Source organism: Xiphias gladius, chromosome 13, assembly GCF_016859285.1.
Source record: "Xiphias gladius isolate SHS-SW01 ecotype Sanya breed wild chromosome 13, ASM1685928v1, whole genome shotgun sequence".
NCBI lineage: Eukaryota > Metazoa > Chordata > Actinopteri > Istiophoriformes > Xiphiidae > Xiphias > Xiphias gladius.
The window spans coordinates 1,537,480-1,565,119 of NC_053412.1; the positions used below are offsets into that span (position 1 = coordinate 1,537,480).

At 45.2% G+C, this 27,640-nt stretch overlaps 2 protein-coding genes across 2 annotated transcripts; both read right to left on the bottom strand.

Annotated features, from left to right (window-relative positions):
- Positions 1–2,147: 2,147 nt before the first annotated feature.
- Positions 2,148–9,058, bottom strand: si:ch211-113j14.1 (sterol 26-hydroxylase, mitochondrial). Its single transcript, XM_040142224.1, has 9 exons — positions 8,831–9,058; positions 7,778–7,968; positions 7,212–7,411; positions 6,925–7,122; positions 6,628–6,791; positions 5,307–5,473; positions 3,482–3,563; positions 3,150–3,386; positions 2,148–2,788 (listed from the first exon to the last, which is right to left on the bottom strand). Exons 1-9 carry the CDS (start codon positions 9,056–9,058, stop codon positions 2,672–2,674), a joined length of 1,584 nt encoding a protein of 527 aa, XP_039998158.1. The 3' UTR covers positions 2,148–2,671.
- Positions 9,059–12,784: 3,726 nt separating this feature from the next.
- Positions 12,785–27,500, bottom strand: map3k2 (mitogen-activated protein kinase kinase kinase 2). The gene is made up of 17 exons (XM_040142059.1): positions 27,099–27,500; positions 24,331–24,403; positions 23,754–23,872; positions 23,132–23,172; positions 22,940–23,039; positions 22,717–22,830; positions 22,003–22,099; positions 21,616–21,746; positions 20,828–20,907; positions 20,445–20,509; positions 19,908–20,000; positions 19,563–19,802; positions 19,323–19,471; positions 19,018–19,149; positions 18,521–18,650; positions 18,224–18,401; positions 12,785–17,788 (listed from the first exon to the last, which is right to left on the bottom strand). Exons 2-17 carry the CDS (start codon positions 24,383–24,385, stop codon positions 17,569–17,571), a joined length of 1,944 nt encoding a protein of 647 aa, XP_039997993.1. The 5' UTR covers positions 24,386–24,403; positions 27,099–27,500; the 3' UTR covers positions 12,785–17,568.
- Positions 27,501–27,640: the final 140 nt, after the last annotated feature.

A 27,640-nucleotide genomic window follows, 5' to 3' on the forward strand; every position in this document is an offset into this window, starting at 1 on the left:
AGGCGTCAGGCCGCAGGAAGCAGGCGAGGCTTCCCAATGACAGCTTGGGTTGTGCTGCGTCTCGTCCATTTTTTCTACGTGAACGCCTGTACAGTACGTAGGCCTTCTGCGTCGCTGTGTGTGGTCTTTAATGTTACACTAAGGTCCAACAGAAGTGTAACTTCCTTTCTTTACCACCGCGCCTCGTGATTTGCAGCCAATCGCTGCCAGTGTCCAAACTTCTTATCCAGCCTCAGTTCACGCATCCACTGAATCTGAATCGGTATCTAAAGAGGAAAGGTCACCCCTGGACCCTCAAAGCTGGTAGGGGCCCCGTCTGGTAGAGGGGCCGAAATTACGCTCATTAAAATCTTCACTATGTGGCAGTAAAACACGGGGGCCAGCTTTTGAGCACTCTAGTGGACGGAGAGTGTGAGAAACTGGGGCCAGTGGGGCGCCGTTCATTTTTGTCCCCGGGATTGGTTGGGTCACGTGGCCCTTAGCACCGCGCTGAAACGCGAGCGCCGCGTTTCTGTCTGTACGGGTTAAACAAAATCCAACAAAGCCAGAAAACACCCGGTAAAGCCAGACGGAGCCGCAGGAACAATTTCCTCGAAATATTCTTTTATTACGATCCACTGTTGGATTTACAGGGGAGCTGATATGATCCTGCATATACAGTGGGTGCAAATGGAATTTTATTAACAAGTGCGTTTGTGCAGAATCTTCCACAGTTATTATGCCGAGTGTTATTATTGTGTAAGACTCTGGTGCAACAGAAAAACAACATTCCCACACAGGACACTGAACATTCACTGCGGCTCACGTAACCGGCAGAGAGGCTTGAGTAAAACTTAAATGTGGCCAGCAGAGGTCAGCACCAAGACAGTCTTGGACCCACAACCACTGTCCCGTTTAAAGTCCGCTTCATCATGAGCGTCTGCTGTCACACGTTTTCTATAAATGGTCCATAAGCATCCCAACTCCCGATAAGTCCGTGCAGGAAACATAAAAACACTGCGTGCGTTTCCCTTGCGTGACTGATTTAGCACAAACTGGCTCTTTAAATCGCCTCTTTTATTTCCATATTTGGACCTTTTTTTCGTCGCCGTAAACTCCACCAGAGGGAAAAATGTGCCTTTCAATTTCTGCAAAAGCATTTCAAACAGTTAAGAGTCCCATTACATTTTAAAACATAATTTTAAAAAAAATTACACTTGCACTGTTAGCAAAACCACATCTGCAGGAATATTAGATCAACATACTGTCAGAATATTACAGTCACTGAGTAACAATCCGTGACAATACACTATGGAGTATCAGGGAAAACATTAAAAGACCCTATGGGAATATTAGCAGAGATTTGAACCTCAACGTATTCTTGTATTTCATGTACCAGTTGTCATTTGTAACGTATAGGAGCAAAACCTTAAAGTTAAGTCACCACTCGCTGTAAAAATGTTGTGCAAATAAAGCCAGATATTCGTAGTATCAAGCTGCTGTTAGATAAAGGAAAAAAAGAAATGAGCTCCCACTGTGCTTCACCCTTCCCCTGATGTCGGTGCAGCGCACACACGTCCTTTCCCTCCCCCGCCCCGCTCCTTCCCTCCTTCCCTCCTTCCCCCCTTCATAACACTGGTTTTCATGTTTCACGTTAAACCCTGTGCTGACCGTGAAGCGGGAACTTTTCGAGGTGGTGGAGGAGGCCAAGTCGACGGCAGATAAAAGCACAGAAATGACTCCGGTGAGTTTTCGAAACTCCGACCGTTGCGACGTTATCAAAGGCTGCTTTTCCGCCTCGTCGTCGGAGAGGGGCAGTGTGCGCCGTGCGTGTGCTCTACGCACACCTCTTCGAACTGGAAACCTGTTTCTCTGACTTTCCTTTCAAACAGGGGGGGATTTGTGAAATCACAAGTCGGTAATAAAAATGCCTGTGCAAAGTGCACTGAGTCAGCAAGCTTTCACGTACGTGTGCGGTGACAGACACACACACACACACGTACGTTGAGTAGGTCGGTCACTGCAGGTTAAATATACGCAGCTATTATATTTATTATCGTTCAGGAGGCAAAGTCTGATGTGTGTTTGCGTGGGGCTGTGGAGGCAGCCGATATGCTGATTTCAGTTGTCAGCAGACTGACGCGCACACACACACGCACAAAAAAAAAAAAAAAAAATGCTGACGCACCTCACCTTGAATGAGGACAGGGACTAACACAATCCTGAAGGGAGACGGGCTCCGTCTAACCAGACCATCTGACTTCTTCTTATTCCAAAACTTGCTCATGTTTCTGTAAATATTATGGGTTTCAGGACACTTCCTCTGTTCCCAATGGTTTCTCTCGTCTCGATTCTTATTCAATTAGTCACCTGAAGCTTCATTCGCTCCCTTGAATTAGTGCTTTGAGCCTGTGACTTGTAATTTGACGATGCAGGCAGACGTTTGCTGTTAAGACACTTACGTGAAAGCGACTCGCGCTTTCGCGCCGTCACAATTATAAAAAACAACACACAGTTTTCTTTCAGGCCGAGCTGTGATTGGCTAGCCACATCGCTGCAGTGCAAAGGATTTCTGGTCTGAGTGGTGCTGGTCCTATCAGCTCTTTAACTGAACTACAACATTATGTTGTGCATTTAAACATAAACAGGAAGAGACCTGGGGGGGGGGGGTTAAACACCCGCCCTGCCACCGTTAGGCTCTGGGCAGGAAGCGCAGGTTGATGGGCTTTGAGGGGATCAGCAGGATGCGGGTTTTGGGCTCCACGGTCGGGGAAGCGTCTTCAGGCTGGACCTTGTAGTGCTGCATCAGCTGCGGGGCGACACCACAAACCGATAAGTGTGGATCAATAAAGGAGACTTCATTTTTCTCACAGAAACTTCGTTTTTCACTTAACATGCTGTCCTCAAATTTATCTTGTAGGAATATGTAGAGAGAGATGAGATCTTCTCACTTTCCACAATGAGATGACGTTTTCAGTTTGGTTCTTTTTTCCTCAGTTAGTTCTCAAAAACTTACAGAAAGATTTTAGTGAAATTTAAGAGAAAGTTTGGTGCAAAACTGTTGTGTCCATCAAGGATTTTTTTAAAGGATTATGAGGCCACGAGACAACAATTTGATTTCTTTGTTTCAAAACAGAAGCGGAAAACCATTCTGTCTCTTCGTCACTCACCCGGGACAGAGCGAAATACATCTCCAACTCCGCCACCCTCTTCCCCACGCAGGCTCGCACCCCGACGCCGAACGGGATGAAGCTGTACGGGTGGTGCTGGTAGAAGCCGCGCGCCGCCTTGCCGCAGCTACTGCCGGGACTCTCGGCGCGGAGCCAACGCTCCGGGATGAAGTTCTCCGCGTTGGCAAACTCCGCCTCATCGTGACAGGCCGCGTAATGACACAGGTGGAACTGCGTCTGAAAAGAAAGGCACCCGGGTTTTGCAGGTTCTGGTTTGAAAGCTAAACGAGCGCTCAGAGGTGCCGGCGCGTCACGTCGTTTTGCCTCCCCACCTTCTTTGGGAACCAGTAGTTGTCCACGATCACCTCGTTCTCTGAAATAAAGCGTCCATTTCCAGGTACCACGGGATAAAGGCTGGTGGAGAAAAGACACAAAGGGACAATCGAGCTCCAGATCAGAGACACGTGAGACCTGGGGAGAACAAGTCTGTCACACTACAGCACACGCAGGGCGGGGCAGGGCAGGGCAGTGCTGGATTAAGTGGATTAAGCTCATTCAAATGAATTATTAATGCCACGATGCAAAGATATTAAAAGTATATTACAAAAAGATATTACAAGTTTAAGTCGTGCCTTCAAAATCCTACTTGAGTAAAAGTAGAAAAGTATTAGTAGCTGATCAAAAAGTACAAGTACTGGTTATGCAGACTGACTCCTTTCATAGTGTCACATTCTATATTACAGAGTATATCATTACTGCTGAGGCACTGATGTGTGAACAGCTTTTTTAACATTGTAGCTGGTCAAGGTTCATGGTGCTGCTAACGGGAAACTACATTATAAGCAGTTAAGCTGTTTAAACAATACTACTGCATCGTACACTATTTGGTGTAAAGTATGCAGACACACCTGTTATTCACACACACACGTACGCGCGCGCTCTTCACAGTACAGGTCGGTACGGTGACGTGTTTTCATACGAAAGTGCACTTCTCACTTTGTGGTAACAGTTTGGCGAAAGGCTTCAGGTGTCCACCTGCTTCTGGCCACGTAGCAGCGGACCGCAGTTTATAGTGTTATCAAACATACTGTCTAGTAAAACGATCTTGACCTCTCGGCGCTGCGCGATCTGCATCATGGGAACCACAACTGGACAGGATTTATCAGGTGAGAACATATCCTGCATGGATATCACACTCCACTCTTGCATCACATGGTATTGTGAAAGCCTTTTGTTTGCTGCGGGGCCAGCACCTCTTTGTCATGCACATGACTGAACGTACTGTAGGCCAAACGTGGCCTGTTCGTTCTGCGTTTAAGCCTCAGTCCGATTTTCGCTCAGTACTTGAGCAAATTTGTTCGAAACCAGCTGTGCCAACTGGCATCACGCCACCGAAATCGTTCAACACGAGTCCGATGATCTCAGAAAAAATTAAGAAAAAACGCAGCACGCGCCAGATAGGTCGCCGAAATGTTTCTGGGCGCCAGAGAACCTGTGCAGCGTGGATCCAGGTATTATCAAGCTGCGGCTCTGCAGATTATAGTTGGATTCGTTTCCTGGTTTCAGTTTTTCTTTTGTCTTTTTTTGTGCGTGATTAAAAAATTTGTGTGAAATTAAATAATTAAAATCAAACCACTGAAATGATAAAAATTAGATGAAATTTTTAAAAAATGAAATAAAATACTCATATTAAATGAAATTAAATAACTGAATGACAAAAATGAAATAAAGTAAAATAAATCAATTAAATCAAATAAACTGTAAAAAAAGACAACTAAATAAAAGATTAAAATTAAAAATCAAATTAAAATCATGCACAATGCATTAGCTCAGCAGAAAAAACATATTTCTACCACACAAAATTATGTTTGTGTAATTTTTTTCAGACTTCTCTGCACGTCCTTTCCAAGGAAATGAGATTTCTATTCTGGTAACTGACGGGGCTTCTTCATCGCGGAGTCGCTCTCAGCGAGAGAGAGTCATCCAGGCATTGTGCCAGCGAACGGATTTTCTTTTAATATTGTAGTGCTATGCTAGGAGACTGACCTTAAAGGTCAAAATAGAGTAGGGGTAGCATTTTCTTGACTCTGCCCTTCTTTTTTTTAACCTATTACAGGATCATTTTAGGCGTAACAAAAGCAAAGAGCCGCGGCTGACCGTAGCGTCTCCTTTATGACGGCCTTCAGGTAGGGCATCCGGATCAGGTCGTCTGCGGTCGGCTCCCGTCTGTCGGGACACACAGAGTTCACCTCCCTGTAGAGTCGATCCTGAGCCCTGTGGTCCCTCGCTAAGTGGTACAACGTCCACGACAAGGTGTTGGACGTCTGAGGTCAGGTGGGAGAAAACAAGTAGCGGGAAAAGAAAGGAGAAATCAGAAAAACAAAACAAAAAAAACTGTCCATCACAAAGTCACAGAAATTTGTCTTTGGTGAGGCTCACATAATACGTATAGAATAAAAATATAGAAACATTTTAAGACCCGTCCGCAGCTTGACTCGTGAATCTGATGACTGGGCTTTTTCGTGACGGCCCTCATGAGCAAAAGAAGACATCGTGCCAGGTGATCAGACAAGCCAACGCTTCGTTTCTCTGTCATCTCTCTTCATGATTGTCTTCTTTATTTGACTCAATCCGCCTCAGCGGGAGCTAGTTTCTTTGTTTTAGCAGACCTTCCTTCGCAGTCACTGAGACTTCAGTGGGGTTTTGTTTCAGATTTCCTCTAATGGAAGAATGTCGACTTACGCCTGGGCTCGTATCACAGCGGTGATCACCCAGGTCTCTAGACTTTACAAACCCCTTCAGCGTGCAGATAAATCCCTGGCAACAAGTCTTAACCCCACCTGGGAATGTAGCGAGACAGGCTCTGCGACTGCCGTATGTGCAGCAACGCCAGCTGTCAGTGCTTCTATGTCTGTCTGATTCTGTTGTTACAAGTTTTGATTCCCTCAGGCCAAAGTGAACTGATTTCACTGACATAAGTGGAAAGCTTCCAAAAGTATAAGCGATAGTTTGTTCATCGTTCTAGAAAGAAAAAAAGACATAAAGAAAAGAGATTTTATTTCATGTTTCAGGCCTGGCTAGGGTTCTCTTATTTATGAAGTCTTGTAATTGGGCAGTAACGAACTCAAACAGCTTCAGCAGCATAGTTCACGTCTCCACTTTCCATCTGTACCCTCCCTGTGTTCCTAACGCACGTACTTTCACCGAAATACGGATAAATTATCTCCTTGTGCCTGCACTGGTTCTTCGCCGGACTGTCCTGCTCTCCCGTCGGTCAAAAGTAGCCTCTTTAAGCCACGTGCTGGCAAAAATGTGACTGTCTGAAACGCAGTGAACATATATATGGACAGAGGAAGAGGCGATTATGCTGCAGCAGCGGCTTGAGAAGCTGGAGTTGCTTCCGTCCGGCGGCAGATACAACGTGCCAACATGCAGGACTCCCCCGCCCTGGCCGCCATGGGCCCTTTATTTAACTCACCGTGTCGACTCCTCCGAGCAGCAGCTCTGTGATGCTGATGGTGACCTCGGCTCTGTTCAGCTTGTCAGACGACAGCAGGTAGGTCAGGTACAGGCCCTCTGCCGGCCCGTCACTGCGCACCTGGGCTTCGATCTCAGCCACTCTCCTGTTGATGAGGGTCTGGGCTGCCATAGAAACGCACAAGCCAAAAAATACCGATGCAGACATTCCAACGATTTTACTAACCCGAAGCTGAATCCAAAATTGGAACCCCGGATTGCATGAATTCTCCCTTTTGTCGCTTCTTTTGCCACCTACCTACGTCATAGAGGTCGTCCCAAGCCTGAACAAAGCGTTTCCAGAAGGGGAGGATGCTACGGGCCCAGCGTGGGAAAAGGATCACCATATCAGAAATCGACAGCATGTTGTTGACAGCGGCGATGAAGCGCAGCGTGTCTTTGGGAATCTCCTCCCGCAGGCAGCCCAGCCTGGTCTCAAATAAGATTGAGGAGATACCTGCGGGGGGTAAAATTCAGGAAAAGGCTGAAAAAGATCAAAAACTTCCTAGTACCATCCAGTGCTGGCATTACTTCGGTACCTCTTACCCTCAAAGCCAAACTTGTAGAGCTCTGCCGCCAGATCTGAAACTGTAGCCTGGTCCTGACTGCGACTGCGGAGGAGCTCGATGCGTTGCAGCAGATCTCCGACCACCTGGTGGATGGTGGGGGCAAAAGCCGACACTTCCTGCAGCTTCAGCATCTTGGGGTTCAGGACGCTGCGGATCCGGTACCACTCTGGTCCTGATCTAGAAAGTGACAGAGATTTAATGGTTCTTCAGATTACAAATTGGAGGGGACCCATGAAGGCATCCTGAGGAACCCCTTCACGAGTTCTTATGAAATCAGACATCAAAAAATTCATGAACCTCTAACCATTTTAGTGTAAGAGGATTTTTTTTCAGGGATCTTTTAAGAGTGTTTTATCCACTGCCTTGCACATGGACACTTCAGCAAACCAGAAGCTTGCTACAGTGGCTTAAGCCCAACTTCCATGTATAGAAGCCATATTAACTTCTGCATTTGGTCATTATTGACCTGAGGTGAGATCCATTTCATGTCCACACAATTCAAAGGTTATTGTTAGTAGTACTATGTCCTCTGTCTCCACTCACTCCACATGCAGACCGTAGGCCTGTCCCCTCAGCTCCCTGTACTCCTTCCAGTGCGGCAGCTCGATCCGGACCGGGTAGCGACCCTCCTGTCGGATCACCTGAGCTATGAGCTCCGGAGTCGCCACGTTGACCAGGTCGAACGGGCCGAACCTGGAGCGCCAAATGGGCCCGTACAGACTTTTCTGTAGACCCTTGAAAATAAGCACAGCGTGTAAATTGGAATTTTTGTTATTACATTATTACAGTTATAGCGACCGGTTACTTTACTTACTAAATATGCTGCTAATACACTACTACCTACTGTATTTTTACATTAAGATTTTGCTTCTTTCACTTGTATTAAAAAAAATCCAAATACTTCCTTTGTGTGTAAACGCCTGCAGCAAATAACAGGTAAGTAACTGCACCCCAAGGCTTGGTGACAGTGTACGGCTTCGTTACTATGTTGTGAATATTGTGAATCACAATATGACAACCTTTCTGACAACATTCCTGACAAGTCTGTACAATCTAGCTGATTGTTTTTCAATCACGTCATTATTTTTAATTGGGTAAAATCTTGGTCCAGGTTTGTTTTTTTTTTTTTTTTTTAATCTTCAGGAAAATTGGGTCATTTCTTCATTTTTGTAAACTTGCAGATTTTTTATAAACACCACTTAACGTACCCGCAAAGTTTCCTGTTATTGTGACTTGAACTTTATGGGAAAATATGTTCTAAATATTTTTAACTGAAAATGGAGTCAATACTGCACAAACACTATAATATACATATAATAATAATACATTATCATGCCCTTTGGAGATTATACATAAAGTGAAAATACAAAATAAATAGATTATGCTCAAAATGGTTTTACATTGGGGCGAGTTGTGCAGTTAGAGAGAAACGCAAATCCTTCCGTCTAATCTGTCCAAACCCCTGAAGGCATTTTCTCTGCCTCAAGCTGCTCGGAGCCCGCTGTTCTTTCTGGAAACTGAATGAGATTAGGTTTGCGGTACTTTTCAATGTAGGAACTTACGAATCGGGAAAATGTTGTATATTTGGCGCTGTACCTGCAGCAGGTGGCCGTTTTCCGCATATCCTTTGACAAATAACCAGTAGAGAGTGGTGGAAGTGCTCGGCCCCGGGAGGTCACTGATGCTCTTCAGCCCACCCGCCTCAGTCGTCGTCTGGACGTTCAGGCTTCTCCCGGCGGAGGCTCCGGCCCGGGCCGCCGGCATCATCCGGGCGCAGGCCGCGGAGAGCCGGAGAGGCCGGGCAGCGGCCATCGGGGAACCCATGGTGCCAACGACAGACGTGGAGAGTTGGGGTGTTCGGTCGCGGCTGGTCCCGTCAGCTGCAGCGCCAGACTTTAAGTGCTTTCGCCCTCCTGCAGGACGTTTTCAGAACTGCAGTAACTGTCTGCTGGGGGAGATGAATTTATTCTCATATTCTCGAGACATTTTCCAGGGGACAAGCTGTACTTTAATGCCGCCCCCGCCGTGCCCTTGAGCAGAGAACACAAAGCCGACGAAGTGAGGTGAAAACAAGGCCTGAAACACGCAACATTTCTACCCGACGGGCGCCTCATGAAACAGGCCGGCGTGGCCACACTCCCTAAACGGATTTAACGTTCAAACCCCGCAGCTGAACTAACTCTCGGCTTCTTTTAGAGCCAGTTATAAGAATGATTTGTGCTGCGCTACTGATACCTACAGGTCACGTGTGGTTACTGCATACAGGTGATCGTAACACAGTATTCAGCCGGTCATAGCCGAGGAAGGACTGGCTGCTAAATTGTAACTTCAGCTGCAACAGGTTCTTACTTTCACACTGTTTGCTCACGTTGAATCCCCAGCAACAGTGCTCAGATAATCGATTACCTGATTGGGCAAAAAACTAATCAACAATTGTGATAACCGATTGATCATTTAAGTCTTTTTTGGGTTTTTTTTTTTTTAAATACAAAAACACCAGGCTGATGCCAGCTTTGAAAAAGGAAAAAAATATTCCAGAGACAGCCAGTTTACCGAAGAATAAAACATCAGTTGCAGATAATCCTACAACAAACTCACAGAGACGGAAGAAAAGACCCTTTACAGGATCGTTTCTGAACCTCGGCCCCCTTTTCGGGTCTAAATGATTGATAAGCCGTTCGAAGCCACCAGACTCCACTGACAAAAGCAGTCATTTTTTCCTAGCAGAGCACGAAGAGAGAGGTTTTCCCTGCTTTTATTATTGTTTGCTTCGCCTTGTAGTCTGTTGTTTATGATCAAGATGAATTGAACTGTTTTGTACTGGGGAGGACTTTGTGTTGGAGCTGAAACAATTGCAGCAACTACTTTGATAACTGACTAAATGTTTCAGTCGTACCAAACATTCACAAGCTCCTGCTGTTTCACTGTGGTGACTTGCTGCTTTTCTGCTTCTTCTTGAACGGGTTGGTGTTGCAATTTGTGATCTTGACATGACATTTTTTAAATTAGATGATTCATCTTTTAATCAAGAATATCATCACAGCAGAGTGACTGACAAAGACAGTAGTCATCAGTTGCAGCCCGCACATTTCCACCGACGCTGTCTTTTTACCACGATGTTTTGATTGTGTCATCAGATACAGACAAAGAAAGAAACCACAGATGACAAGATGTATTTCAACACCTCTGATCTGTGCAGCCCAGGGTGTTTCATGGAGAGGTTTTTTATATCATCTCAAGCAAGACTCTGAGGACTCTAAAACACTTTTGAGGGACATCTGCGATTTGGGCAATAATAAATAAAATTGACTTGACTTCAGACGCCGCCGTCCTATCACGTCACCCTGCCTGTCGGAGGCGAGAAGTAGTCCTTTATGATGTTTCGTGCCTCCTCTCGCTGAGGGCTGCAGCGGGCCGCCTGCTCTCTGGGGATTGGTCTCATCACGCCCAGTCCTTGACTTCTCCACGTCCCCTCCACCGGAGTCTGGTCGGCATCCTCGCTGTCCGACAGTCCGACGGGCAGGTAGGCCTCCGAGCGGCGCCAGCACAGGAAGTTATGGAGACACGCGACGGCCAACGTGACCTTCGCCACTCTGTCTGGGTGCAGCGTGTTACCTGAAGAAACTCTTCTTTAAGCGGCAGGTGTATGACAGAACACGTCTCTAAAATGATTTTTGAGACGGTGCTGCCTCCCATCCTGTACTTACAGCTGAGGGATTTAAAGGACTCTCCTGCAGGAAAGAAAAAAAAAAAAAAGAAAGATAACTGGAAACCAATGGAGGCCAAAGACAAAAATCAACGCGCCATAAGACAAACACACGACAGGAGTATCGGTAAACATGCTTACCTGTTGCCAGAAACCTGAGGGTCAAAGACAGCCTGTCTTTTGCTGGAATTGCTTTTCGTAGCTCGGTGTCCTGTCTGGCGAGTCGCGGCCCAACTCTCCTCAGCAAAATGTCAAATTCTTCCGGGGTCATCTTTACAAACTTTAAAAAGTCATTTCGGCCGTCAGCGGCCTACCAGGACAGAATAACAATCAAAACAACAAGTGAGTCACGTGACGAGTTGACTTCATTCAACGTGACTTTGCACTCTGGGTTATATTGTTGTCATTAAACTCATTTTAAATTTGTACAGTTCGTGTTGATGAAGTGGGTCTGGCATGACGTACCCACTCTTGTGATTTAAACAAATTTAATTTTTCTTTTTTTTTTAACTAAGTTTCACTTATCACTGGAGGAAAAATAGCTGAATTTTCCTTTAATATTTTTAATATTTCATATGGAATTCAACTTTTATTAATTATTATTTTATTAATTAAACACATGCTCCAATTAGCTTGTTAGTAAACGGCATTTAAAAAACAATGCGCATGCGTTAGAGTTTTTTTCCGGTTTGCCGAAGCGTTGGCTTTCGTTCGAACGAACGGGCCGCCATCTTTGACCGCCTCAACCGGTCTTTAACACATCATCCACAGAAAATCAAGTTTCCGACGCCTCAATGTCCGCTGTTTTTTTTTTTTCACTTTTACGTTCAGTGTGTCCGACTAAACTACCGCGACCGTTAAAGCAAACGGCCGCTCACGCTCACGCGCGGCAGAGTTAGCGTTCTCCGCTCACCTTTAGCTCCGGAAGCGGACTGCTGCGCGTCGGCCAGTTTCTCCTCCGGACGCGACGCTTCGCCTTTCTTTTTTTCTGCCGCGTTGCCCAGACGAAGCACTGCCGCGCAGGCATCGGGCGCCGAGCAGCGTTCGCCGGCGCCCGATGCCTGTTGTCTGCCAACAGTGACGCCGGAATGTCGCCGCAAGACGATGTCTCGTCTCTTCTGTCTGGTGCGACAGTTTTATTTTGGAGGTCTTAACCGGAAGTGTTAGTATGTTATTACACATTAAACTACACAACTTGTCCCTTAGTGCATTTTTACAGGGTTTAAAACTATATCCCCGTCAGCCTATATATGTAATGATTTAAATTTTTATCAAATGTATGGATGTTTACTGTCTGAGAGTCTGCTCAAAAATGTTTAATGTGCTATTGTCTGGTCAAAAACCTCCTTTAAACAGTGATTTCGAACCTTTTCATTGGATAAACAAGGAGGAAAAAAAGAGGAGTTTAGTGGGTTTTCGAGGCAAATTGACAACAGTCTTGATGGATTTGTGTGTTTTGCTTCGCTTCAGTCTGGAATAGTGGTATAGGATAAAGATATTAAAAATCTTTTCTCCCTACCTGTCAGTGAATGGTCCAGTTGTAGGGTCAAGTTCTGTTGCTCCTGGGAAATGAATATACCCTTCAGATACAAATGATCTGGATCCAAACCCCTCTTCTGTTTCCTGGAAAGAATTCAAACATTACGTCAAAACTATTGAGTTTTCCATGAACCGAAAAAGTTTTAAAATCTTCCTTTAGTAGTTTTTCTACTGTTGTCCTCATTGTTTTTTTAATCCCTTTATTAATGAATGTTTGTATGAAACAACAATGCACACTCACAAAAAAAAAAAAAAAAAATGCAAGCAACAGCCCGATGTGAAATAAATATCTTTTATTGTTTTCATCGTCATAGTCATAATTGTTGTAATTATGAACACAGAGCTGTGGCAATACTCCAGAATTTTGCCAAAAAACAGCAACCATTCAACGGCACCGCTGCGTCTCTCAGGACCCAACCATGCATAAAATCTCCCATTTAAAAAAAAGGTAAAATAAAAAATATATATTAAAAAATTATGCGTACCACTGATATACAGATCTGATATAAACAGGCGTATTGGTCACAAACCAATTAGAATTATAAACATGGCTTCTTTTACAATACACAGAGACCAAACATGTGGGATATAAGTGTACTTTTCTTTAAAAAAAGGGTACATTTTCATTTTATACATTTGTACATGATTTTTTATTTCATTTTCATTATTATTATTTTTAATGTTCTCACCCCCTACAGTCAGAATGCTCAAGGCATCTCGGGTGCAGTGTCCAATGAGCACAAATTGCAGTAAATGCACGTTTACAAACTCGCACGCACGCATACAAATTACACACACACACACATGCACGCGCGCGCACACACATACACACACCCAGGAGTGGCAGCAGTGGCTTTAGACACTATAGAGAGAGAGAGAGAGAGAACTACAGGTGTATCTTGGCGTTTGCAGGTGGCAAATACTGGTACCGAAGAGTTAATCCACTGTGGTGAACGAGGCCATCTGACGGTAAAAATGAGACATTACATTCATGTACAGGTCATTGCTAACACGCACACACACACACACGCACGCACACGCACACGCACGCACGCTCACACTCACACTTGTGTAAAAATAAAAAAAACAATAGTCTTTAAAATGTGCAAAGAAAAGGTCGCTGAACCGAGCTGCACGAGCGACAGCTGACGAGGAATCGTGAAAAAGCGTCGGTGAATAATCGATAGTGCATAACGGTGCGTATCAAGGTTGACCAGTGCTGGCGGCACTTCCGTCCCAGTCTCCGTCTGTACCGGACAGTTTACTGGTCGCCGCCTCAAACTCAACACAAGCGCTTATGTTTCCGTCTCTTTCCGGGAGCTTTGCTTGGTACCGTTTAGAAGACGCACAATGGGGCAGTTAGTTACAGTTTCCCGGGCAGGAGACGTTTCCACGGCCCGTGCAGATCCGCCGGGCGCGTTTTAGGCGCCTTCCGGGGGAAACCGCGGAGCGCCCGTTTCCTGGTTGGCAGCCCCGAGTCGCTCTCTCACCGGCCGCCCCGGGCGATTCAAGACACGGTGAGCAGAGGAGCAGCGACGGGTTTCCGGGTGCCATCGGCAACACGCGGCTCTTCGACGCCCTGTATTCTACAGAGCACCGCGGGCACACGTGCGTGCCCGTTCGTGGGATCGGCAATGTCCCTGCTGACCCCACATTTCGCGTTACCCCAATATTGCATTTCACGCCGGGAAGTGAATCGGGTCACCGCCGGGTAGTAAACTAAACCGGAAGTGTTGCCGTCACTCCAGCCGGCGGTGACAGAAAAGGGTTCAGGGCTGACGGGCCGTCTGCGCACGCGGTCGTGCCCACACACGTGCGGAGGGCGCTCGGCGACTCGGGGCCGCACCCGCGTGGAAGTGGTAGGCTGGCCCAGGAGGAGCTGCGCCAGGTGCAGGGTGCACGGTGGCGAGACGTTAGCCCCTCGTTTAACAATCACGGGAACAAGCAACATTTTCCGCAGTGACGCTTCAGACTCAATCTGTGCGAAGAGCCAGATTGCCCCTTTAAGGAGCAGCACGCGCCGAGCGTCTGCTCCGCACGAGCTCCTCAGCACGCTGCTCTTCGACAGATGCCCATTTGTCTGATTTTACACCACCAGCCCCGACAGGCCAGAGGCTGCAGCCCTGCCCTCAGCCGGCGACTCTGCTGTGTCATGCACGGTCCGTCGGACTTTTACATCCGCATCGAGGTTATTCTGGGTAATCTGAGTATCATCATAACGTTTAAGTGGTGGAAAGTGAAGACGTTTCTCTACATGAATCTGTCTTCTCCAAATCTCCTCCCTGCAAAACTGTGTTTGCTTTGTAATTATGTTTTTGGCTTTGTCCAGTTAATAACTATCCATAGTAATTCATATTTAAGGCATTTTATCACAGGGCTGATAAGGAAAAAATGAGTTACGTAATCCAATCAAATCTTCAGTGTACATATAATGAGCCTCTATTTTGGAGCAAGAGGTGGGACATTTAGTCCAACTAGCATATTGACTGCCGACAGAGCTGCCCCCTCCCCCCCAAAAAAGGCCAGGATTATGGTCAACATCTAGCCAGGGGCCCCTGGTTGTAGCTTACTGGTGCATAATTGTGGAGCCAGCGCTGTGAACAACCTCTAGGCTTCAGTCATATTCTACAGACGCACATTACTGAAGCCCGGCCCGGGAGGAAACCGCAGCGAAAGCCGAGCAGGACACAACGGAGCGTCTGTGGTTTGGCTAAAGTGACGAGTTGACTGGCAACAACGGAGACTGCGGCGCCGGCTGTTTTTGCAGGACCTGTAAACGACTTCGAGCGTGAACCTGTTCCGTGGGAGTGCACGCGAGGCCAAAAAACAACAAAAACATAACATGACACGCCTGACGCGATAAGGGTGCTCTGGTAGGGCACGGCGCTGCCTTGGCTGGAGAGCATGAAGGTACCAGTCGCAGCAGTGGAGCACGAAGAGACATTTTGACCGTAAATGTACCTGCTGGTTCGATGAGGAGCAGCTAGAAATGTCCCGGCTTACGGCTCTTCATGTCGCACACTTATTAAGTTTGAAATCTACTTGGGCAATAAAACTGACAACAGCGGGACAGCGTCATACAGCCAGATCTCTGGCCAATCAACTGTGAGCTTCTTGCCTTGCAGCACTGGATCAGCGCTCCTTCAAACACTCCTCTCTTGTTTCAGTGCTTCAAGTAATCAAGCGGTCTGCCACAGCAGGACTACAGGCAGTTTCTGGATGAAACATCAACCGGGTACCGACTGAACTGCGTCCGTTGCACAGAGCCACCAAAAGGTCACATTCTCGGTTTTGTTTACGTACTTTTAAGCAGATATTTCCTCATTTAAATAACAATTTTGTTCATCTCACAAGTGCATCTGACTCGTTTCCACTGTCAGTTCATCCAACCATTATTTTCCCTATTGACCGACCACTTGTTTACTCTGTATTCTGTGAAAAATGTTCATCACCCTGTGCCAGAGCCCATAAGTGAGTTTACATAATCAAATGTCTTGCTTTGTCTGACCGAGAGTCCAAAACCCAAAGGAATTCCATCTAGCTTCAAATGGGGAACTGGAACCTATGTGTTTTTTGTAATTTTTGCTTAAAAATGCTTAAACAATTAATAAAATTGTTGCCAAAAAATGTTCACTAGTTGATTTAGTGCTTTGTTTTATTTAGGATAAGTCCTTGTATGGCTTCTGCACTGTTTTTGCAGAATGACCTGTCTATACTACTGTATTAGACGCAGGATTTGAAATGAAATATTCTTAAATATTCCACCGCTAATTTGTATAAAACTGCCAGAATCTGAGCTGCTAAAAAGGACGACATTAGCACCAGTGACGTACCAGCACAAGTCAGCATTAAACAGCGATGAACTGACTCTCTGGTGGAAACTTCCTCACAGATAATCCACCTCAATCCCCAAGAGAGAGACCGATCTGCCCTGGTTGAAGACGTCAACCGATCTGACCACTGAATACTTCGAGAAGCAGAGGAGACGAGGGTGCAGTCGAAAAGTCGAAGAAAAAAAAAGAAATCAACACATCCGAACACTGTTCCCGCCTCTAAAGTACCAATCCATGTCTGAGTACCGGTTGCTATGTGAAACTTACATTTTTTCACCAGCCACTTCTCACTATTAAACCAGCACAGCAAGTTTTCCCAAACAAAAAGTCTGAAGGGTATTTGGTTACCGGGCCAACAAATCAAATGAGCCGAGCTGAGGCGGGATCCCATCTCAAATACCAGGAGTCTCTGATACAGAAAAGGCAAAAAACGGACATTACTGCTGAACTGAGATCAGCCGGATTTGGGCTAACGGTGCCAAGGCAGTTTATCCAGGAGGCAAAACAACACTGAGAACTTCTGCGACTAAGGACGACGGAGATTATCCACGAACTCAAGACCCATTCCTACACTGCGTTTAAAAACAGAAAAGGCACACGGCAAAGAACGAAGATGGGGGGGGATTACAGACAGTAAAGCAGAGACAAAACATTTCATCTGAGAGACCAGACCAGAAGGTGAGTGGAAACTGTTTTTGGGGAGTGTTCTCTGCGTCTGGGATATAGTTTCGTCTATAGCAGCGGGCCCAGGTCATCACCATCGCTCTGGGTTTTGGCATCAGACTACATTCTGGGGTCGGGTCAGCGAGATGGGGGAGCAGAGCCACTCGGGGGTCAGGCATCACCTCCTGTAGGTCCACAACACCGACACTATCCCACTCCAAAACGTTTGAAGAGAGAAACCGTACAAACATAAAAAAGGAGACGTTTTCAAATAGTCGTTTTTCATCGCTTCAGGAGGAAGTGCTCAACCCCTCCTCTTTTGACAAATTAAGGTGCAACTTGCGGAGAAAAATAAAATAAAAATTCATGTCTTCTATGGCAGCCTCATTCAAACGGAGACAGGAGGAGCAGGTACGCGCCACCCCCCGCCTACACACCCCACCTTCTTCCAGCCAGTTCTTCCTGGTCTAATGCGGTTTCAGCTTGGAGGTGGAGGGAGCGGGGGTCGGAGGCAGAGACGCCTTCTTCAGGTAAGGCCGTGTCTGGCAGTTCGGCAGGCGGGCGGGCGGGGGTTCAAAGGTTCGGGGGTCAGGTTAATGTACAAAGATGTGCCTCAGTAGCTCATCAGCAGACGGACGCTGCTTTGTCTCTACAAAGATCCGTTTGAGAAACTCTCGGCAGTAGTCCGACACGTGGGCTGGGAGAACCGGGTTAGTGGGCTGGGTGGCGATCTTAAAGATGGCCGCCATGGCCTCGAACTCTGCCCATGGGGGTCGTTGGGTCAGCATCTCCACAACGGTGCAGCCGACACTCCTGAGGGGAAAAAAATGGCTGTTAAAATGAGGATAATCGAACCCAGATCAACATTTCATTTTTTAAAGGGATGAAAGGCATCTTAATCTTAAATGGCATTACAACTTATTCCACTGGCAAAATCTAAAATCTTAGTTAATACAATTTTTCGTGCACGTTTTGTCTTTGCAGCTCTGAATTTTAGATTCAAGCCACCTACAAGAGATGTGATAAATCCAGGGCTTCCCCACAGTGTTTTATTCGACTAATATCATAAAAAAACAAATACACTTTAGTACTTTTTCCCAGAAAAAGAAGAGCACAGGCACCTATCACACAGCAAAAACTATGCTAAGAGTGGCTGTTGTTAGGTTGGCCACCTATTAACTGAAATGACGAGGACAGTTTTGGAGAAACCTGGAAATCTATCTAAGGCGAGGACGTGTATGGCCTCACCAGATGTCGGCCTTCCTGCCGTAGCCCTCTCCACTGATCACTTCCGGGCTCATCCAGTAGGGGGTGCCGGTCACCGACTTGATGCCTGTTCCTGACAGACAGATGGTCTGCAGCCGCCGGCTGGCCCCGAAGTCTCCCAGCTTCACGTTACCCACCGAATCACGAAGGATATTGGCTCCTGAACAGACAGAGACAGAGAGAGAGTTTTGTTGTAGGTCAAACACATCAACCTGCCTTTCTAGCTGTGTGTTTTTAAGTTTTCTAAATACTCTAAACTAAAAAAATAGTCCACCTCACCTTTGATGTCTCTGTGGACGATCATGTTGCTGTGCAGGTAGGAAACCCCTTCCAGGATCTGCCGGGTGTAGCGGCGTGTCACCTTTTCCGTCAGTGCTCCGTACGACTTCAGCTGGTCCTTAATGGAGCCCTGAGGGCCGCGAACATGGAAAATAAATGCCAACAAAAATCTGGCTTTGCTATTTAATGTCACGCATCTGTGTAAAAAGCAAATATTAGCAGCGATATCCTCAAGATTTCTTATTCTTTTACCCTCAAATATTGATATTGTCTTAAAGGCAAACTGTGTCCATGTTTGGCTTTAATACACACTACAACAATGCTGAAATGTGACCCCTCCACAGTGAGCTAGTTTCTGCTTTGGGACAATAAGTAAGCAACGATATACCCCGTGGAACATACGTTCAGATTCTTTTAATCATTTATTTCTCAATTAAATCTTCATGATTTACATATTACCTTCACGGTACAGAGTAAGTGAGTAAATGAGCACTCACGCCAGGCATGTACTCCATGAAAATGGACAGCGTTCGCTCCATCGTGTCTCGCAGACAGCCGTAATACTGGACAATCCGCTCGTGGCACAGGTTCTTCAGAAGCTGGATTTCACACTCCAACGCGCTCACCTCCTACATGAGAGGAAAAAAAAAAAACCATCACAAACAATCATCTTTTCCTGCCAAGCCGTTGTTTTTCCCGGCTACAGAACACGATGAACCAGGGATGCACAGTCTAAATTGAAAAGCCCAGACAGCAGACAAGCATTACCGCAAATCTTAACTACTACAGAGCAGGTTCTCACCTTGCTGGTCTCCGGACTCTCCGGGTCAAACTGGACCTGTTTGACTGCCAATTCCCGTCCAGTATCGGCGTCATAACAGAGGAAAACCCGTCCAAAGGCACCCTGACCCAGAAGCTTTCCCAGCCGCCAGTTGGTTGGAGCACGTGGAGCTGGAGGCAAACATCAGATACAATTCAATCTCATGGTGAGAACCCTTGTGCACCTGTTGCACTGGCGGATGAAATCAACACGGGGACTCACAGCGGCTGGGTGGACTGATGTCCATGACGGAGAGGGTGGGAGCAGTAGTCGGATTGTGGTTGGGCTCAATGTCGCTGCCCCTCCGCGGCCTTCTGGCAGGACCCGGGGCCTCTTCCAGGTCGGGGGTGAAGACGCTGCTGCCGCTGCTGGTGCTGGGCGACTGCTCGGTTGGACTAAAGCTGACCGGCGAGCGGAAACCGTGAACCTGCGTTCGCCGAGCCCGAGGGAAGGTCTTCCTCCCTGCCGTGCAGAGGAAGAGGAGGAGAAGCAACAATGAAGAAACAATATTTTTATCTTATTTAAAAAGTCTTATTGTTTTAGTGTCAAAAAGAAAAAGCTGCCCACCATCACTGTAGTCCTGAAGGCCGAAGGGAATGCCATAGCGTCGAGGATACGTTCCCCCTTTCCCCGACTTCTCAAACACTGGGATGTCGTACTCTGCAGAGGAAGAGGAGGACGTTGATGAAGAAGCCACAACAACACAGTTCTTATTAAGATAAAAAGGCACATAAGAGAAGTGACATCCAGCAGCTGCAGGTGGGCGGAATTCATTTGCTTTCAACGGGGATTTCGGCACCAGTGCGGGGGTATTCTGGGTTTAGTGTTCAGTCAGTCTCTCTCTGCTTGTAAGACTTTGTTTTATGCACACAGGAAAACCAGCTTTTAAGTCAGCATGTATTTTATTTTTTTGGTCTTTTCAGTCCAGAGTCAGAGGTCAACCTGCAGAGTCTATGCTACTCATTTTCTTTTTCTTCCCGACACGCTGTTTCATGACATCTTTTTGCAATATTTTTTATTCTACGCTCGAAGCTGTTGTTTCGCACAGTGTCACAGTAACGCTATTCTTGACTTAGCTGCAAACACGCCCACGTGCGCATTTACCTGGAAAGTCCTGGTGGTTGTCTGGGTAGCTCTGTGCTCTAGGCATCCTGGACTTTGGGTAGTCACTGCATGAAGACACATGCAACAAGCAAGTATGTTAGTATCTGACTTCAAGCTTTATTTCATTATTTGCAGTGTTGTTTCAAATAACAAGTCATCTGTCCATATTTGCTACAAAGTTTTAATGCGTGTGTACTAGACTCGTGCATTGAAGAGCTTTCTTACGCAGGAAAATATAGCTAATCTCTGTATCTGCAGATGCTCAATATCAAATTACTCTGATCTGCCATTATTAGAGAACAGATGTAAACACAACACCAGGCCTAGTTTCTGATGATCCCTTAAGTGGACTGTTGTATAATTGAAAATACAGAGCTCCTGACCTGTCCAGTGGGCTGTCTAAGGAGGGACAACTTCCAGACGCAGAGTTCTCCGGACTGCTCATGGACAATGGGTCCAACATCTGGAGAAAACAAAGAAACTCAGAAAAAGACACTCGCATACTACCAGTCCATACATTGTCTACAGTGCAGGACTCTCAAAAGCCCAAATTTACGACCACACCTACAAGCGTGACGACTGCACGTGCGTGGAACACGTCCATATGGACGGACAACCGCTGTGGTATGTACAGAACCACATGTGCGTCCGCCGTCTGCCCTGGTGTTTGCACCCGGGTCCGTTTTGGAGTATGTCAGGGACTTAACATTGCCTCCACAGTGGCGGGCACACCACAAAGTACAGTGGTCGCAAATGGGCGAAGAGGAAGAAACAAATAACTTTCATAAAATCATAAAAGCTTGTTCAGCTTTTAAAGGCTAATGTAAAGGTCGCGGTGATTCAGAGAGTCACCGGCCCCTGGGTCCTTTAGCAGCCAAATATGAATCTCTAGGACAATATTACTTCTAAATGATGGATGGTTTCCTGATTAAGCAGCTGGTGGAAAATCAAACCTACAAGCCGTTAACAATATGTTAGAAATAAGACTTTGCTTTCTTAAATGCACAACACTGCAAAACGTGCCACAGTTTTCATTTTTGAAAACCAAACACTGATCAAACACAGGAGCTTTCAGCACATTTCAGCTTGGCAAAATAACTACTGCATCCAATACACCACGGCTCCTCTTATTGTAATAAATACTAAAGCTGACATTCCTGAGCGGGGGTACCTGGTCCATGCTCTCAGGAATGAACTCTCCCTCGCTGTTGATGCTGGTGAAGGAGCCGTTCCTCGCCACCTGCTGGAGAGCGTCGGGAATGTATCCCGGAGGAGGAGAGCTGCGATCCGTCGAATGGGAACCTGAGGTTGGTTGAAGAGTGGGAACCACGTTAAAGAGAAATAGTTTCATCTGTGATACTTCTTTTATAAACATCTGTTGGATTAGCTTGTGTGAACGACACTATAATTACACCAGAGGTTTGGTAGCAAAGGTAGCAAAAGGGACAAAATAATAACCTAAATTTTGAGTTGGATGGTAACATCTGAGTTTGTTTATTGCCTGTGCATCTCTATTTAAAACCATTTCAGGGTAGTTTGACCAAGAGACATTATTCACCTATCAAAGCCGGCAGACTCTTCTTGTCAGCAACCCTGAATCCTGTGTTGTCCAGCTCCTCGTGGGACGGCAAGAGGTCCATACTGGAAGAGGAGTTCTGTAGCAAAAGAGAAACAAAACTGGCTGTTGACATTTCAGGGACAAAATCCAATTTGAACACATAGACGTTTTTTTAAACAATTACAACACGGCAGGGAAAGTCAGGAGACAACTCCTTTATTTGCATCCCATTTTTAAGTTTAACTTTGTCTGCCAAGAGATTCTCTCATGAATAGATTCAAAAACAAAAAAATGGAAAGAAAAGTGTAAATAGACAGTTTTAAATTACTTGCTATATTTTCTCTCTCTGTACTATCCTTTGAAAAACAGAAAAGCAAAGCTGCTCTGACGCTGTCTAAAAGTCAAATAGAAGCTCTTGCCTGGGAGAAATACTAAACTTTTCTTATTGTGATATGAGGCTGGATATCATCATCTTACATCATCAATGAGGTGATACGGAGTCACTGTCTGGTGGTCAATCAGACTCAAAACGCCCTTGGAAGACTTTACATTATGTCTGGTATGATGGTCATTATCGCAGAATCAAAAAAAAGGGTCTCTTCTTATTGCTAATACTTCTGTGTAACTGTGTTAAAGCCAAGCATAACACTTGGGATTAAAATCAATACAGAGGGTTCTTCCCCTGATGTTTGAAAGAATCCGGGAGCTGCCGACCTGAGAGGAAATCTGGAGCACCAGGAGGATCTTCAGGCTCTTCATGTGAACGCTGCGATCCAGCAGCTCCACGGCCTTGTCCAGGTCGTCCTGAGTGGTCAGCGGAATCACCAGCTACGAATAGAAAGACAACCTTGGTTTGGATATCCATTTTTTAACGTGTCATTAAATATCAGAATTAATTTAGAATTATTCAGGCCTTCGAAGTCTTTTAGCTTCGTACCTCATTGTTGGTGTAGTGAAGGTCCATCGTCTGACCGAAAGCCACTTTAGCTTTTGACCTCAGGTCGTCGAGCTTGACAGGTCGAGGGAACTGCAAGATTCTGAAGAGGAGAACAAATATCAGAGGTCAGGAGGGCACAGCTACAGGTCTGCACTGCTGGCAATAAAGGGATGAACATGGTCAAAGCCTCACCTCTTCTCCCCTTTGAACTCGAACTTCACTCTGACGTCGTTCTGTTGAAAAGTCACATAAAATTCAGCAAAAGACAAAGAGCATGTGAGTAGATAAGATGCCCGATGAATGAACACTGACAGGTGAGGATTAAACAGAAACAGTGGCTTTAGACCACAGAACAGTTTCTGCAAGACTCAGGGTGAGAAATGACTCGTTTCACCGAGCATTGTTTGCCCCATTGATCTGCTTTTTCAATTAATTTGGGACATTTGGGCTGAAAATACATTAACTGTTGTTCATATTTTAACATAGTTCACAACATTCTATCAAGAAATTATGAAAATCTAACAGCAATCACAAAATTGTGGCAATCAACTAAAGAAAGAAACCAGTGCATTTTACTAGAAGACGCTTCCCTGGTTTCTAAACTGGTCTCTTTGTATTATAACTTGCTGTCGGAACATTTTATCAGTTTCACATTAAGAGCCCCCGCTTCCCCGGAAGGCCTTTCCTGTGAAATGTAGTTATTATACTGTAATTTTGTTAAATATAAGAGGCTTTTGTCACCTAATTTTTGCCTTGACCGTCACTTTATGTTCTCTGACTAGCGTCGTGGTATATTTACTCATGGAGCCGTTACCTGGTTCTTGGGCGAGGAGGCTTTGGGTTTGCCCAAGTCCGACAGGAACATGGCAGGACGGCTAGAGCGGTGCAGTTCGACCAAGTCCTGCATGATCGAGTTCAACGCCTCCTGCTCATCTGAGTGACAACAAAATTTCAGTCTATTTAACAGATTTTACTTCATCAAAATTGGACGAAAATTACAGTGAATGGACAAAATCCAGTTGGTCAGCTTGGGTAAAAAGAACATTACTATACACATTTTATTTCTATATAAATTTGGTGGATTTGATTTTCTACAGCTCTTTTGCAAATTTTAAATTTTTTAAAACTAAAAAAATATGACAGAAAAATGCTTTCCATCTTTCTTTCAAGACCTGCAGTAGTAACACGTTATTTTTCACTTGCATAGAAGCACATAACACAGAGAATTATTGTAAGCTAAAGATGTCAAAGATACATTGTTCAGAGAGAGAGAGAGCGAGAGAGAACATTCCTTGGGGCTGTAGGTTTGACAAAAGACAAAGTTGGCTTAGAGCCAAACAGCAGCGCTATCTTTAAAACACACACACACACACACACACACACATACATACCCATCATCATGGCACGGCGATTGACCCAGGAGGCCAGGAAAGAGGATTCTCCCATCAAAGGGATTCCTTTCTCCTGCAACAGCAAAAGGACAAAATAAATCCTGACGTGCAGCTGATTGGGACACAAGTTGGAGCCTGAAGCTGCTGACTGATCAGTTGATCTGAAAACGGTGAGTCGAGCCAGAAGACATCTCGCCTTCACGGGTAAGATGTGCGTACGGGGTAGTAATAACAATAGTTGAAAATATGTGTTCTGAAATCTTTTCATCACAATAACTTCTTAAGTGAGAAAAACGTGCCAAGTTTTGTAGCTGGTGTCATGACAGTGAGCTTTACGATGGTGGAACAAGCAAATTGGAGCTTTTTGTTTCCGGCTGGTATCCTCAAGTTTCACAGAAATAAATCTGCCAGACATTGACTCAGCGATTGCTTTTGTTGTTGTGGTTTATAAACAAAACCGCTTTTCACAAATCGCAATGTAAAAAAGGAAGAGATTTCACAATTACAGTTTGGTCAATTTGTTGCTAAATTACTCAACTGATCAGCTTACAGGAAATTTATACACAGCCATGTTGAACTTGATAATAGTAAGGTTTGGGTATATAAACCAGTGGTCAAATATGTTTGCCATACCATGTAACCATTTCTGATATTACAGAAAATGTATTTTATCGCGATACACTCACCTGCCAGTTTATTAAATTCATGTAGCTAAAAATACGTCTGATAAGCAGCCCTGCAATAAATCCTTTCTTCATGAAGATTATAATGTTCCTTTTTTTTGTTGAAACTGAGAGGTGCTTCAAATTTATGGTTATTTTGGAGGCTGGAGTTCATTGAGCTGTTTGAGTGAATCATTCTGCGATATACTGAATGGTGTTTCTTCTATTCTTCTTTCTATTCCATTTAAACAAAGGAAGTTAGACAATTAGTTACAGCTAGCTGGGCCAAGTAAACAGGCAAACAGTCTATATTCCAATAATGAGACAGTAAATTACATATCATGTGATAGAGGATTCAGCCACATCAGTGATTTACAAGTGATCAGACTTTTTATTGCAATGTAAAACCAGTACTTTACCTAGCAAAAGTAGTAAGAAAAACACTGAAAATAAATGTCTGGCATTAAAAAGGACAAAACGATTATCAGAAAAATGCATTAACAATATTAAAAGTAAAAGTATTTGTGCAGAATTGCGTCCTTCGGAGTTTAATTACATTCCACAGTTACTATATTGTATAATTGGGTTATTATTATTGATGCAGTAATATGCAAGCAGCAAAAAATTGTAGCTGGCCAAGGCAGAGCAAATTTAAATTGCTCCAGCGTGGGCCAGCGTAAATAATACAATTATATTTAAAAAACTGATCAGATTTTCGTATGTAAAGTCTGAATCTATAAAGTACAAAGTAACTAAAGCGGTCAGATAAATGTAAATGAAGGAGGGCTGCAGGTAAGGATCATTTTCATTTCCGACTCATCTGCTGATTACCTTTTTGATTAATCACTGAATGGTTCAGTGTATAAAACATCAAAAAATGCCCAACACAACTTTGCAGAGCCAAATGTGACGTCTTCAGATGTCATCTTTTGTTTGACCAAAAGTCCAAATACACAAAAATATTGAGTTCACAACGAAACGTGACAAAGAAAAGCGGGAAATGCTCTCAGGCTGGAATCAGGGAATATTTGACATTTCTACACTATTTTCCCATGAAATAAGACCGAAACGATTAATCTGTTATACAAATAGCTGCAGATTATTTTATGTTGAGGGACTAATTGATTAATCAGCTCTAAGGTGGAGTAAAAAGTACAATGATTCCCTCTGAGGTGTAGTGGGGCAGAAGTATAGCGTAGCATACGCTATGATAAATGACATGGACAATACATTAACACAACACATTAAGTGATGATGAAAACAATCATTAGTTGCAGCCATTCTCGTCACACCGTACTGGAAATGCTAAGTATTACTAACAAATATATTGCCGAGCATTTCATCTTCACAATCATCACTAGTTGTCATAATACTGTTGTTAAGTGTTAGTTATTAGTGGTAGGTCGTGGTGGTACCACGCAGAACTACAGACGGCGGCTCTGCACCAGACTGCGTGCAGTGAGTCTGGAAATTAAAGTCTGGACAGTCAAGATGGCCTCTGCTGATGAGGAGCTGATGGGATATTGCTGATCAGAGTCTCTGATCATCACTGATCGATCGCTGTCTGCAACTGACGTAAAATCCGACTACTCCATCACGCTGGTGTGAGTGGGCTGCAACATCAACATTAGCTTAGCACCTCACGAACGTCTAACAAATAAGGTCCATTGCAAAACACTGTGGTGAGCTGATCAGAGCAAAGTTGATACCAACAACACTGCCACTGTTATGGCCTCCTTTGGCAGATAATTAGCTCTAAATTAACTTGCTAGCGTTAGCTGGGTAGCCCCCGTGATCTAAATTTGACTAACAACTGTTGCTAGCTAATTTCACATTATGTGCCACGCCAAAAGGTGCTTAGCGAATGATTTGGCATCTTGAATTATAACCAAAACACAGTCAGCTGCACATATATGACTGATAAGGGAAGCGAGGTGGCTAACGCTTGCCGAGAGTTCCGTGTACAGCTAGCTGTCAGGCCAGGGAAGTTGACAAGCTAAGCTAATGCTAATTCATAGCTCTACCGCACTGCACGGCCGTAAAAGGCAACCATCAAACGAACAAACGTCAGGTGTGAACCGAACTGTATCGTCTTTCTCGTCTCACCTGGGAGGCGGATTAGATTCGTTCTCACTTCCTCATCCACAGGGCCGGTGACAGGAGCCCCGGGCCCTGCGGAGAGCCGCTGGAGGAAGCAGAAGTTTGGCAGTCCGCTCTCAACTTCACTCGAGTCCTGCTGGGCCGCGACGACGAGGCCCGACGGCTGTCAGCTTAGCCCGGCGGATCTCTCCAGGCAGAAAAATGACAAGATAATTGCTTATCCGACAAAGTATCCCTCTGCCTGTGTGGCAGTGAAAAGGCAAAGTTAATGGGCAGCTCTCATTTTGTTGCACTTTACACACTGGTTGACGGTAGCTTCGCTCGGTGTTGCCTCCACAATTGCGTCAAGTTAACGGTTGACGGACAAACGGCTACCGGAAAGTGTCGAGATTTTGCTGACAAAATAAAAGCACAAAATATCTCACGGTGTTGAGGAGGGGAAAAACATAGTGACATATTTCGTATCTTATGTTGACAGTTATCAGCCGGAAATGAGATTTTTCATTTCGGCACACTTGACTCCGCTCGTTGGGGGAGTCCAGCAAAAA

Coding starts and splice junctions, on each gene's coding strand:
- map3k2 (XM_040142059.1), bottom strand. CDS start 24,385: ATGGGAGAATCCTCTTTCCTGGCCTCCTGGGTCAATCGCCGTGCCATG. Junction 23,873..24,330: donor TCGCCGTGCCATGATGATGG/GTATGTATGTGT, acceptor GTTGTCACTCAG/ATGAGCAGGAGGCGTTGAAC. Junction 20,908..21,615: donor TTCCTGAGAGCATGGACCAG/GTACCCCCGCTC, acceptor TGTTTTCTCCAG/ATGTTGGACCCATTGTCCAT.
- si:ch211-113j14.1 (XM_040142224.1), bottom strand. CDS start 9,058: ATGGGTTCCCCGATGGCCGCTGCCCGGCCTCTCCGGCTCTCCGCGGCC. Junction 3,564..5,306: donor GTCATAAAGGAGACGCTACG/GTCAGCCGCGGC, acceptor TTTCTCCACCAG/CCTTTATCCCGTGGTACCTG. Junction 3,387..3,481: donor ACTACTGGTTCCCAAAGAAG/GTGGGGAGGCAA, acceptor CTTTCTTTTCAG/ACGCAGTTCCACCTGTGTCA.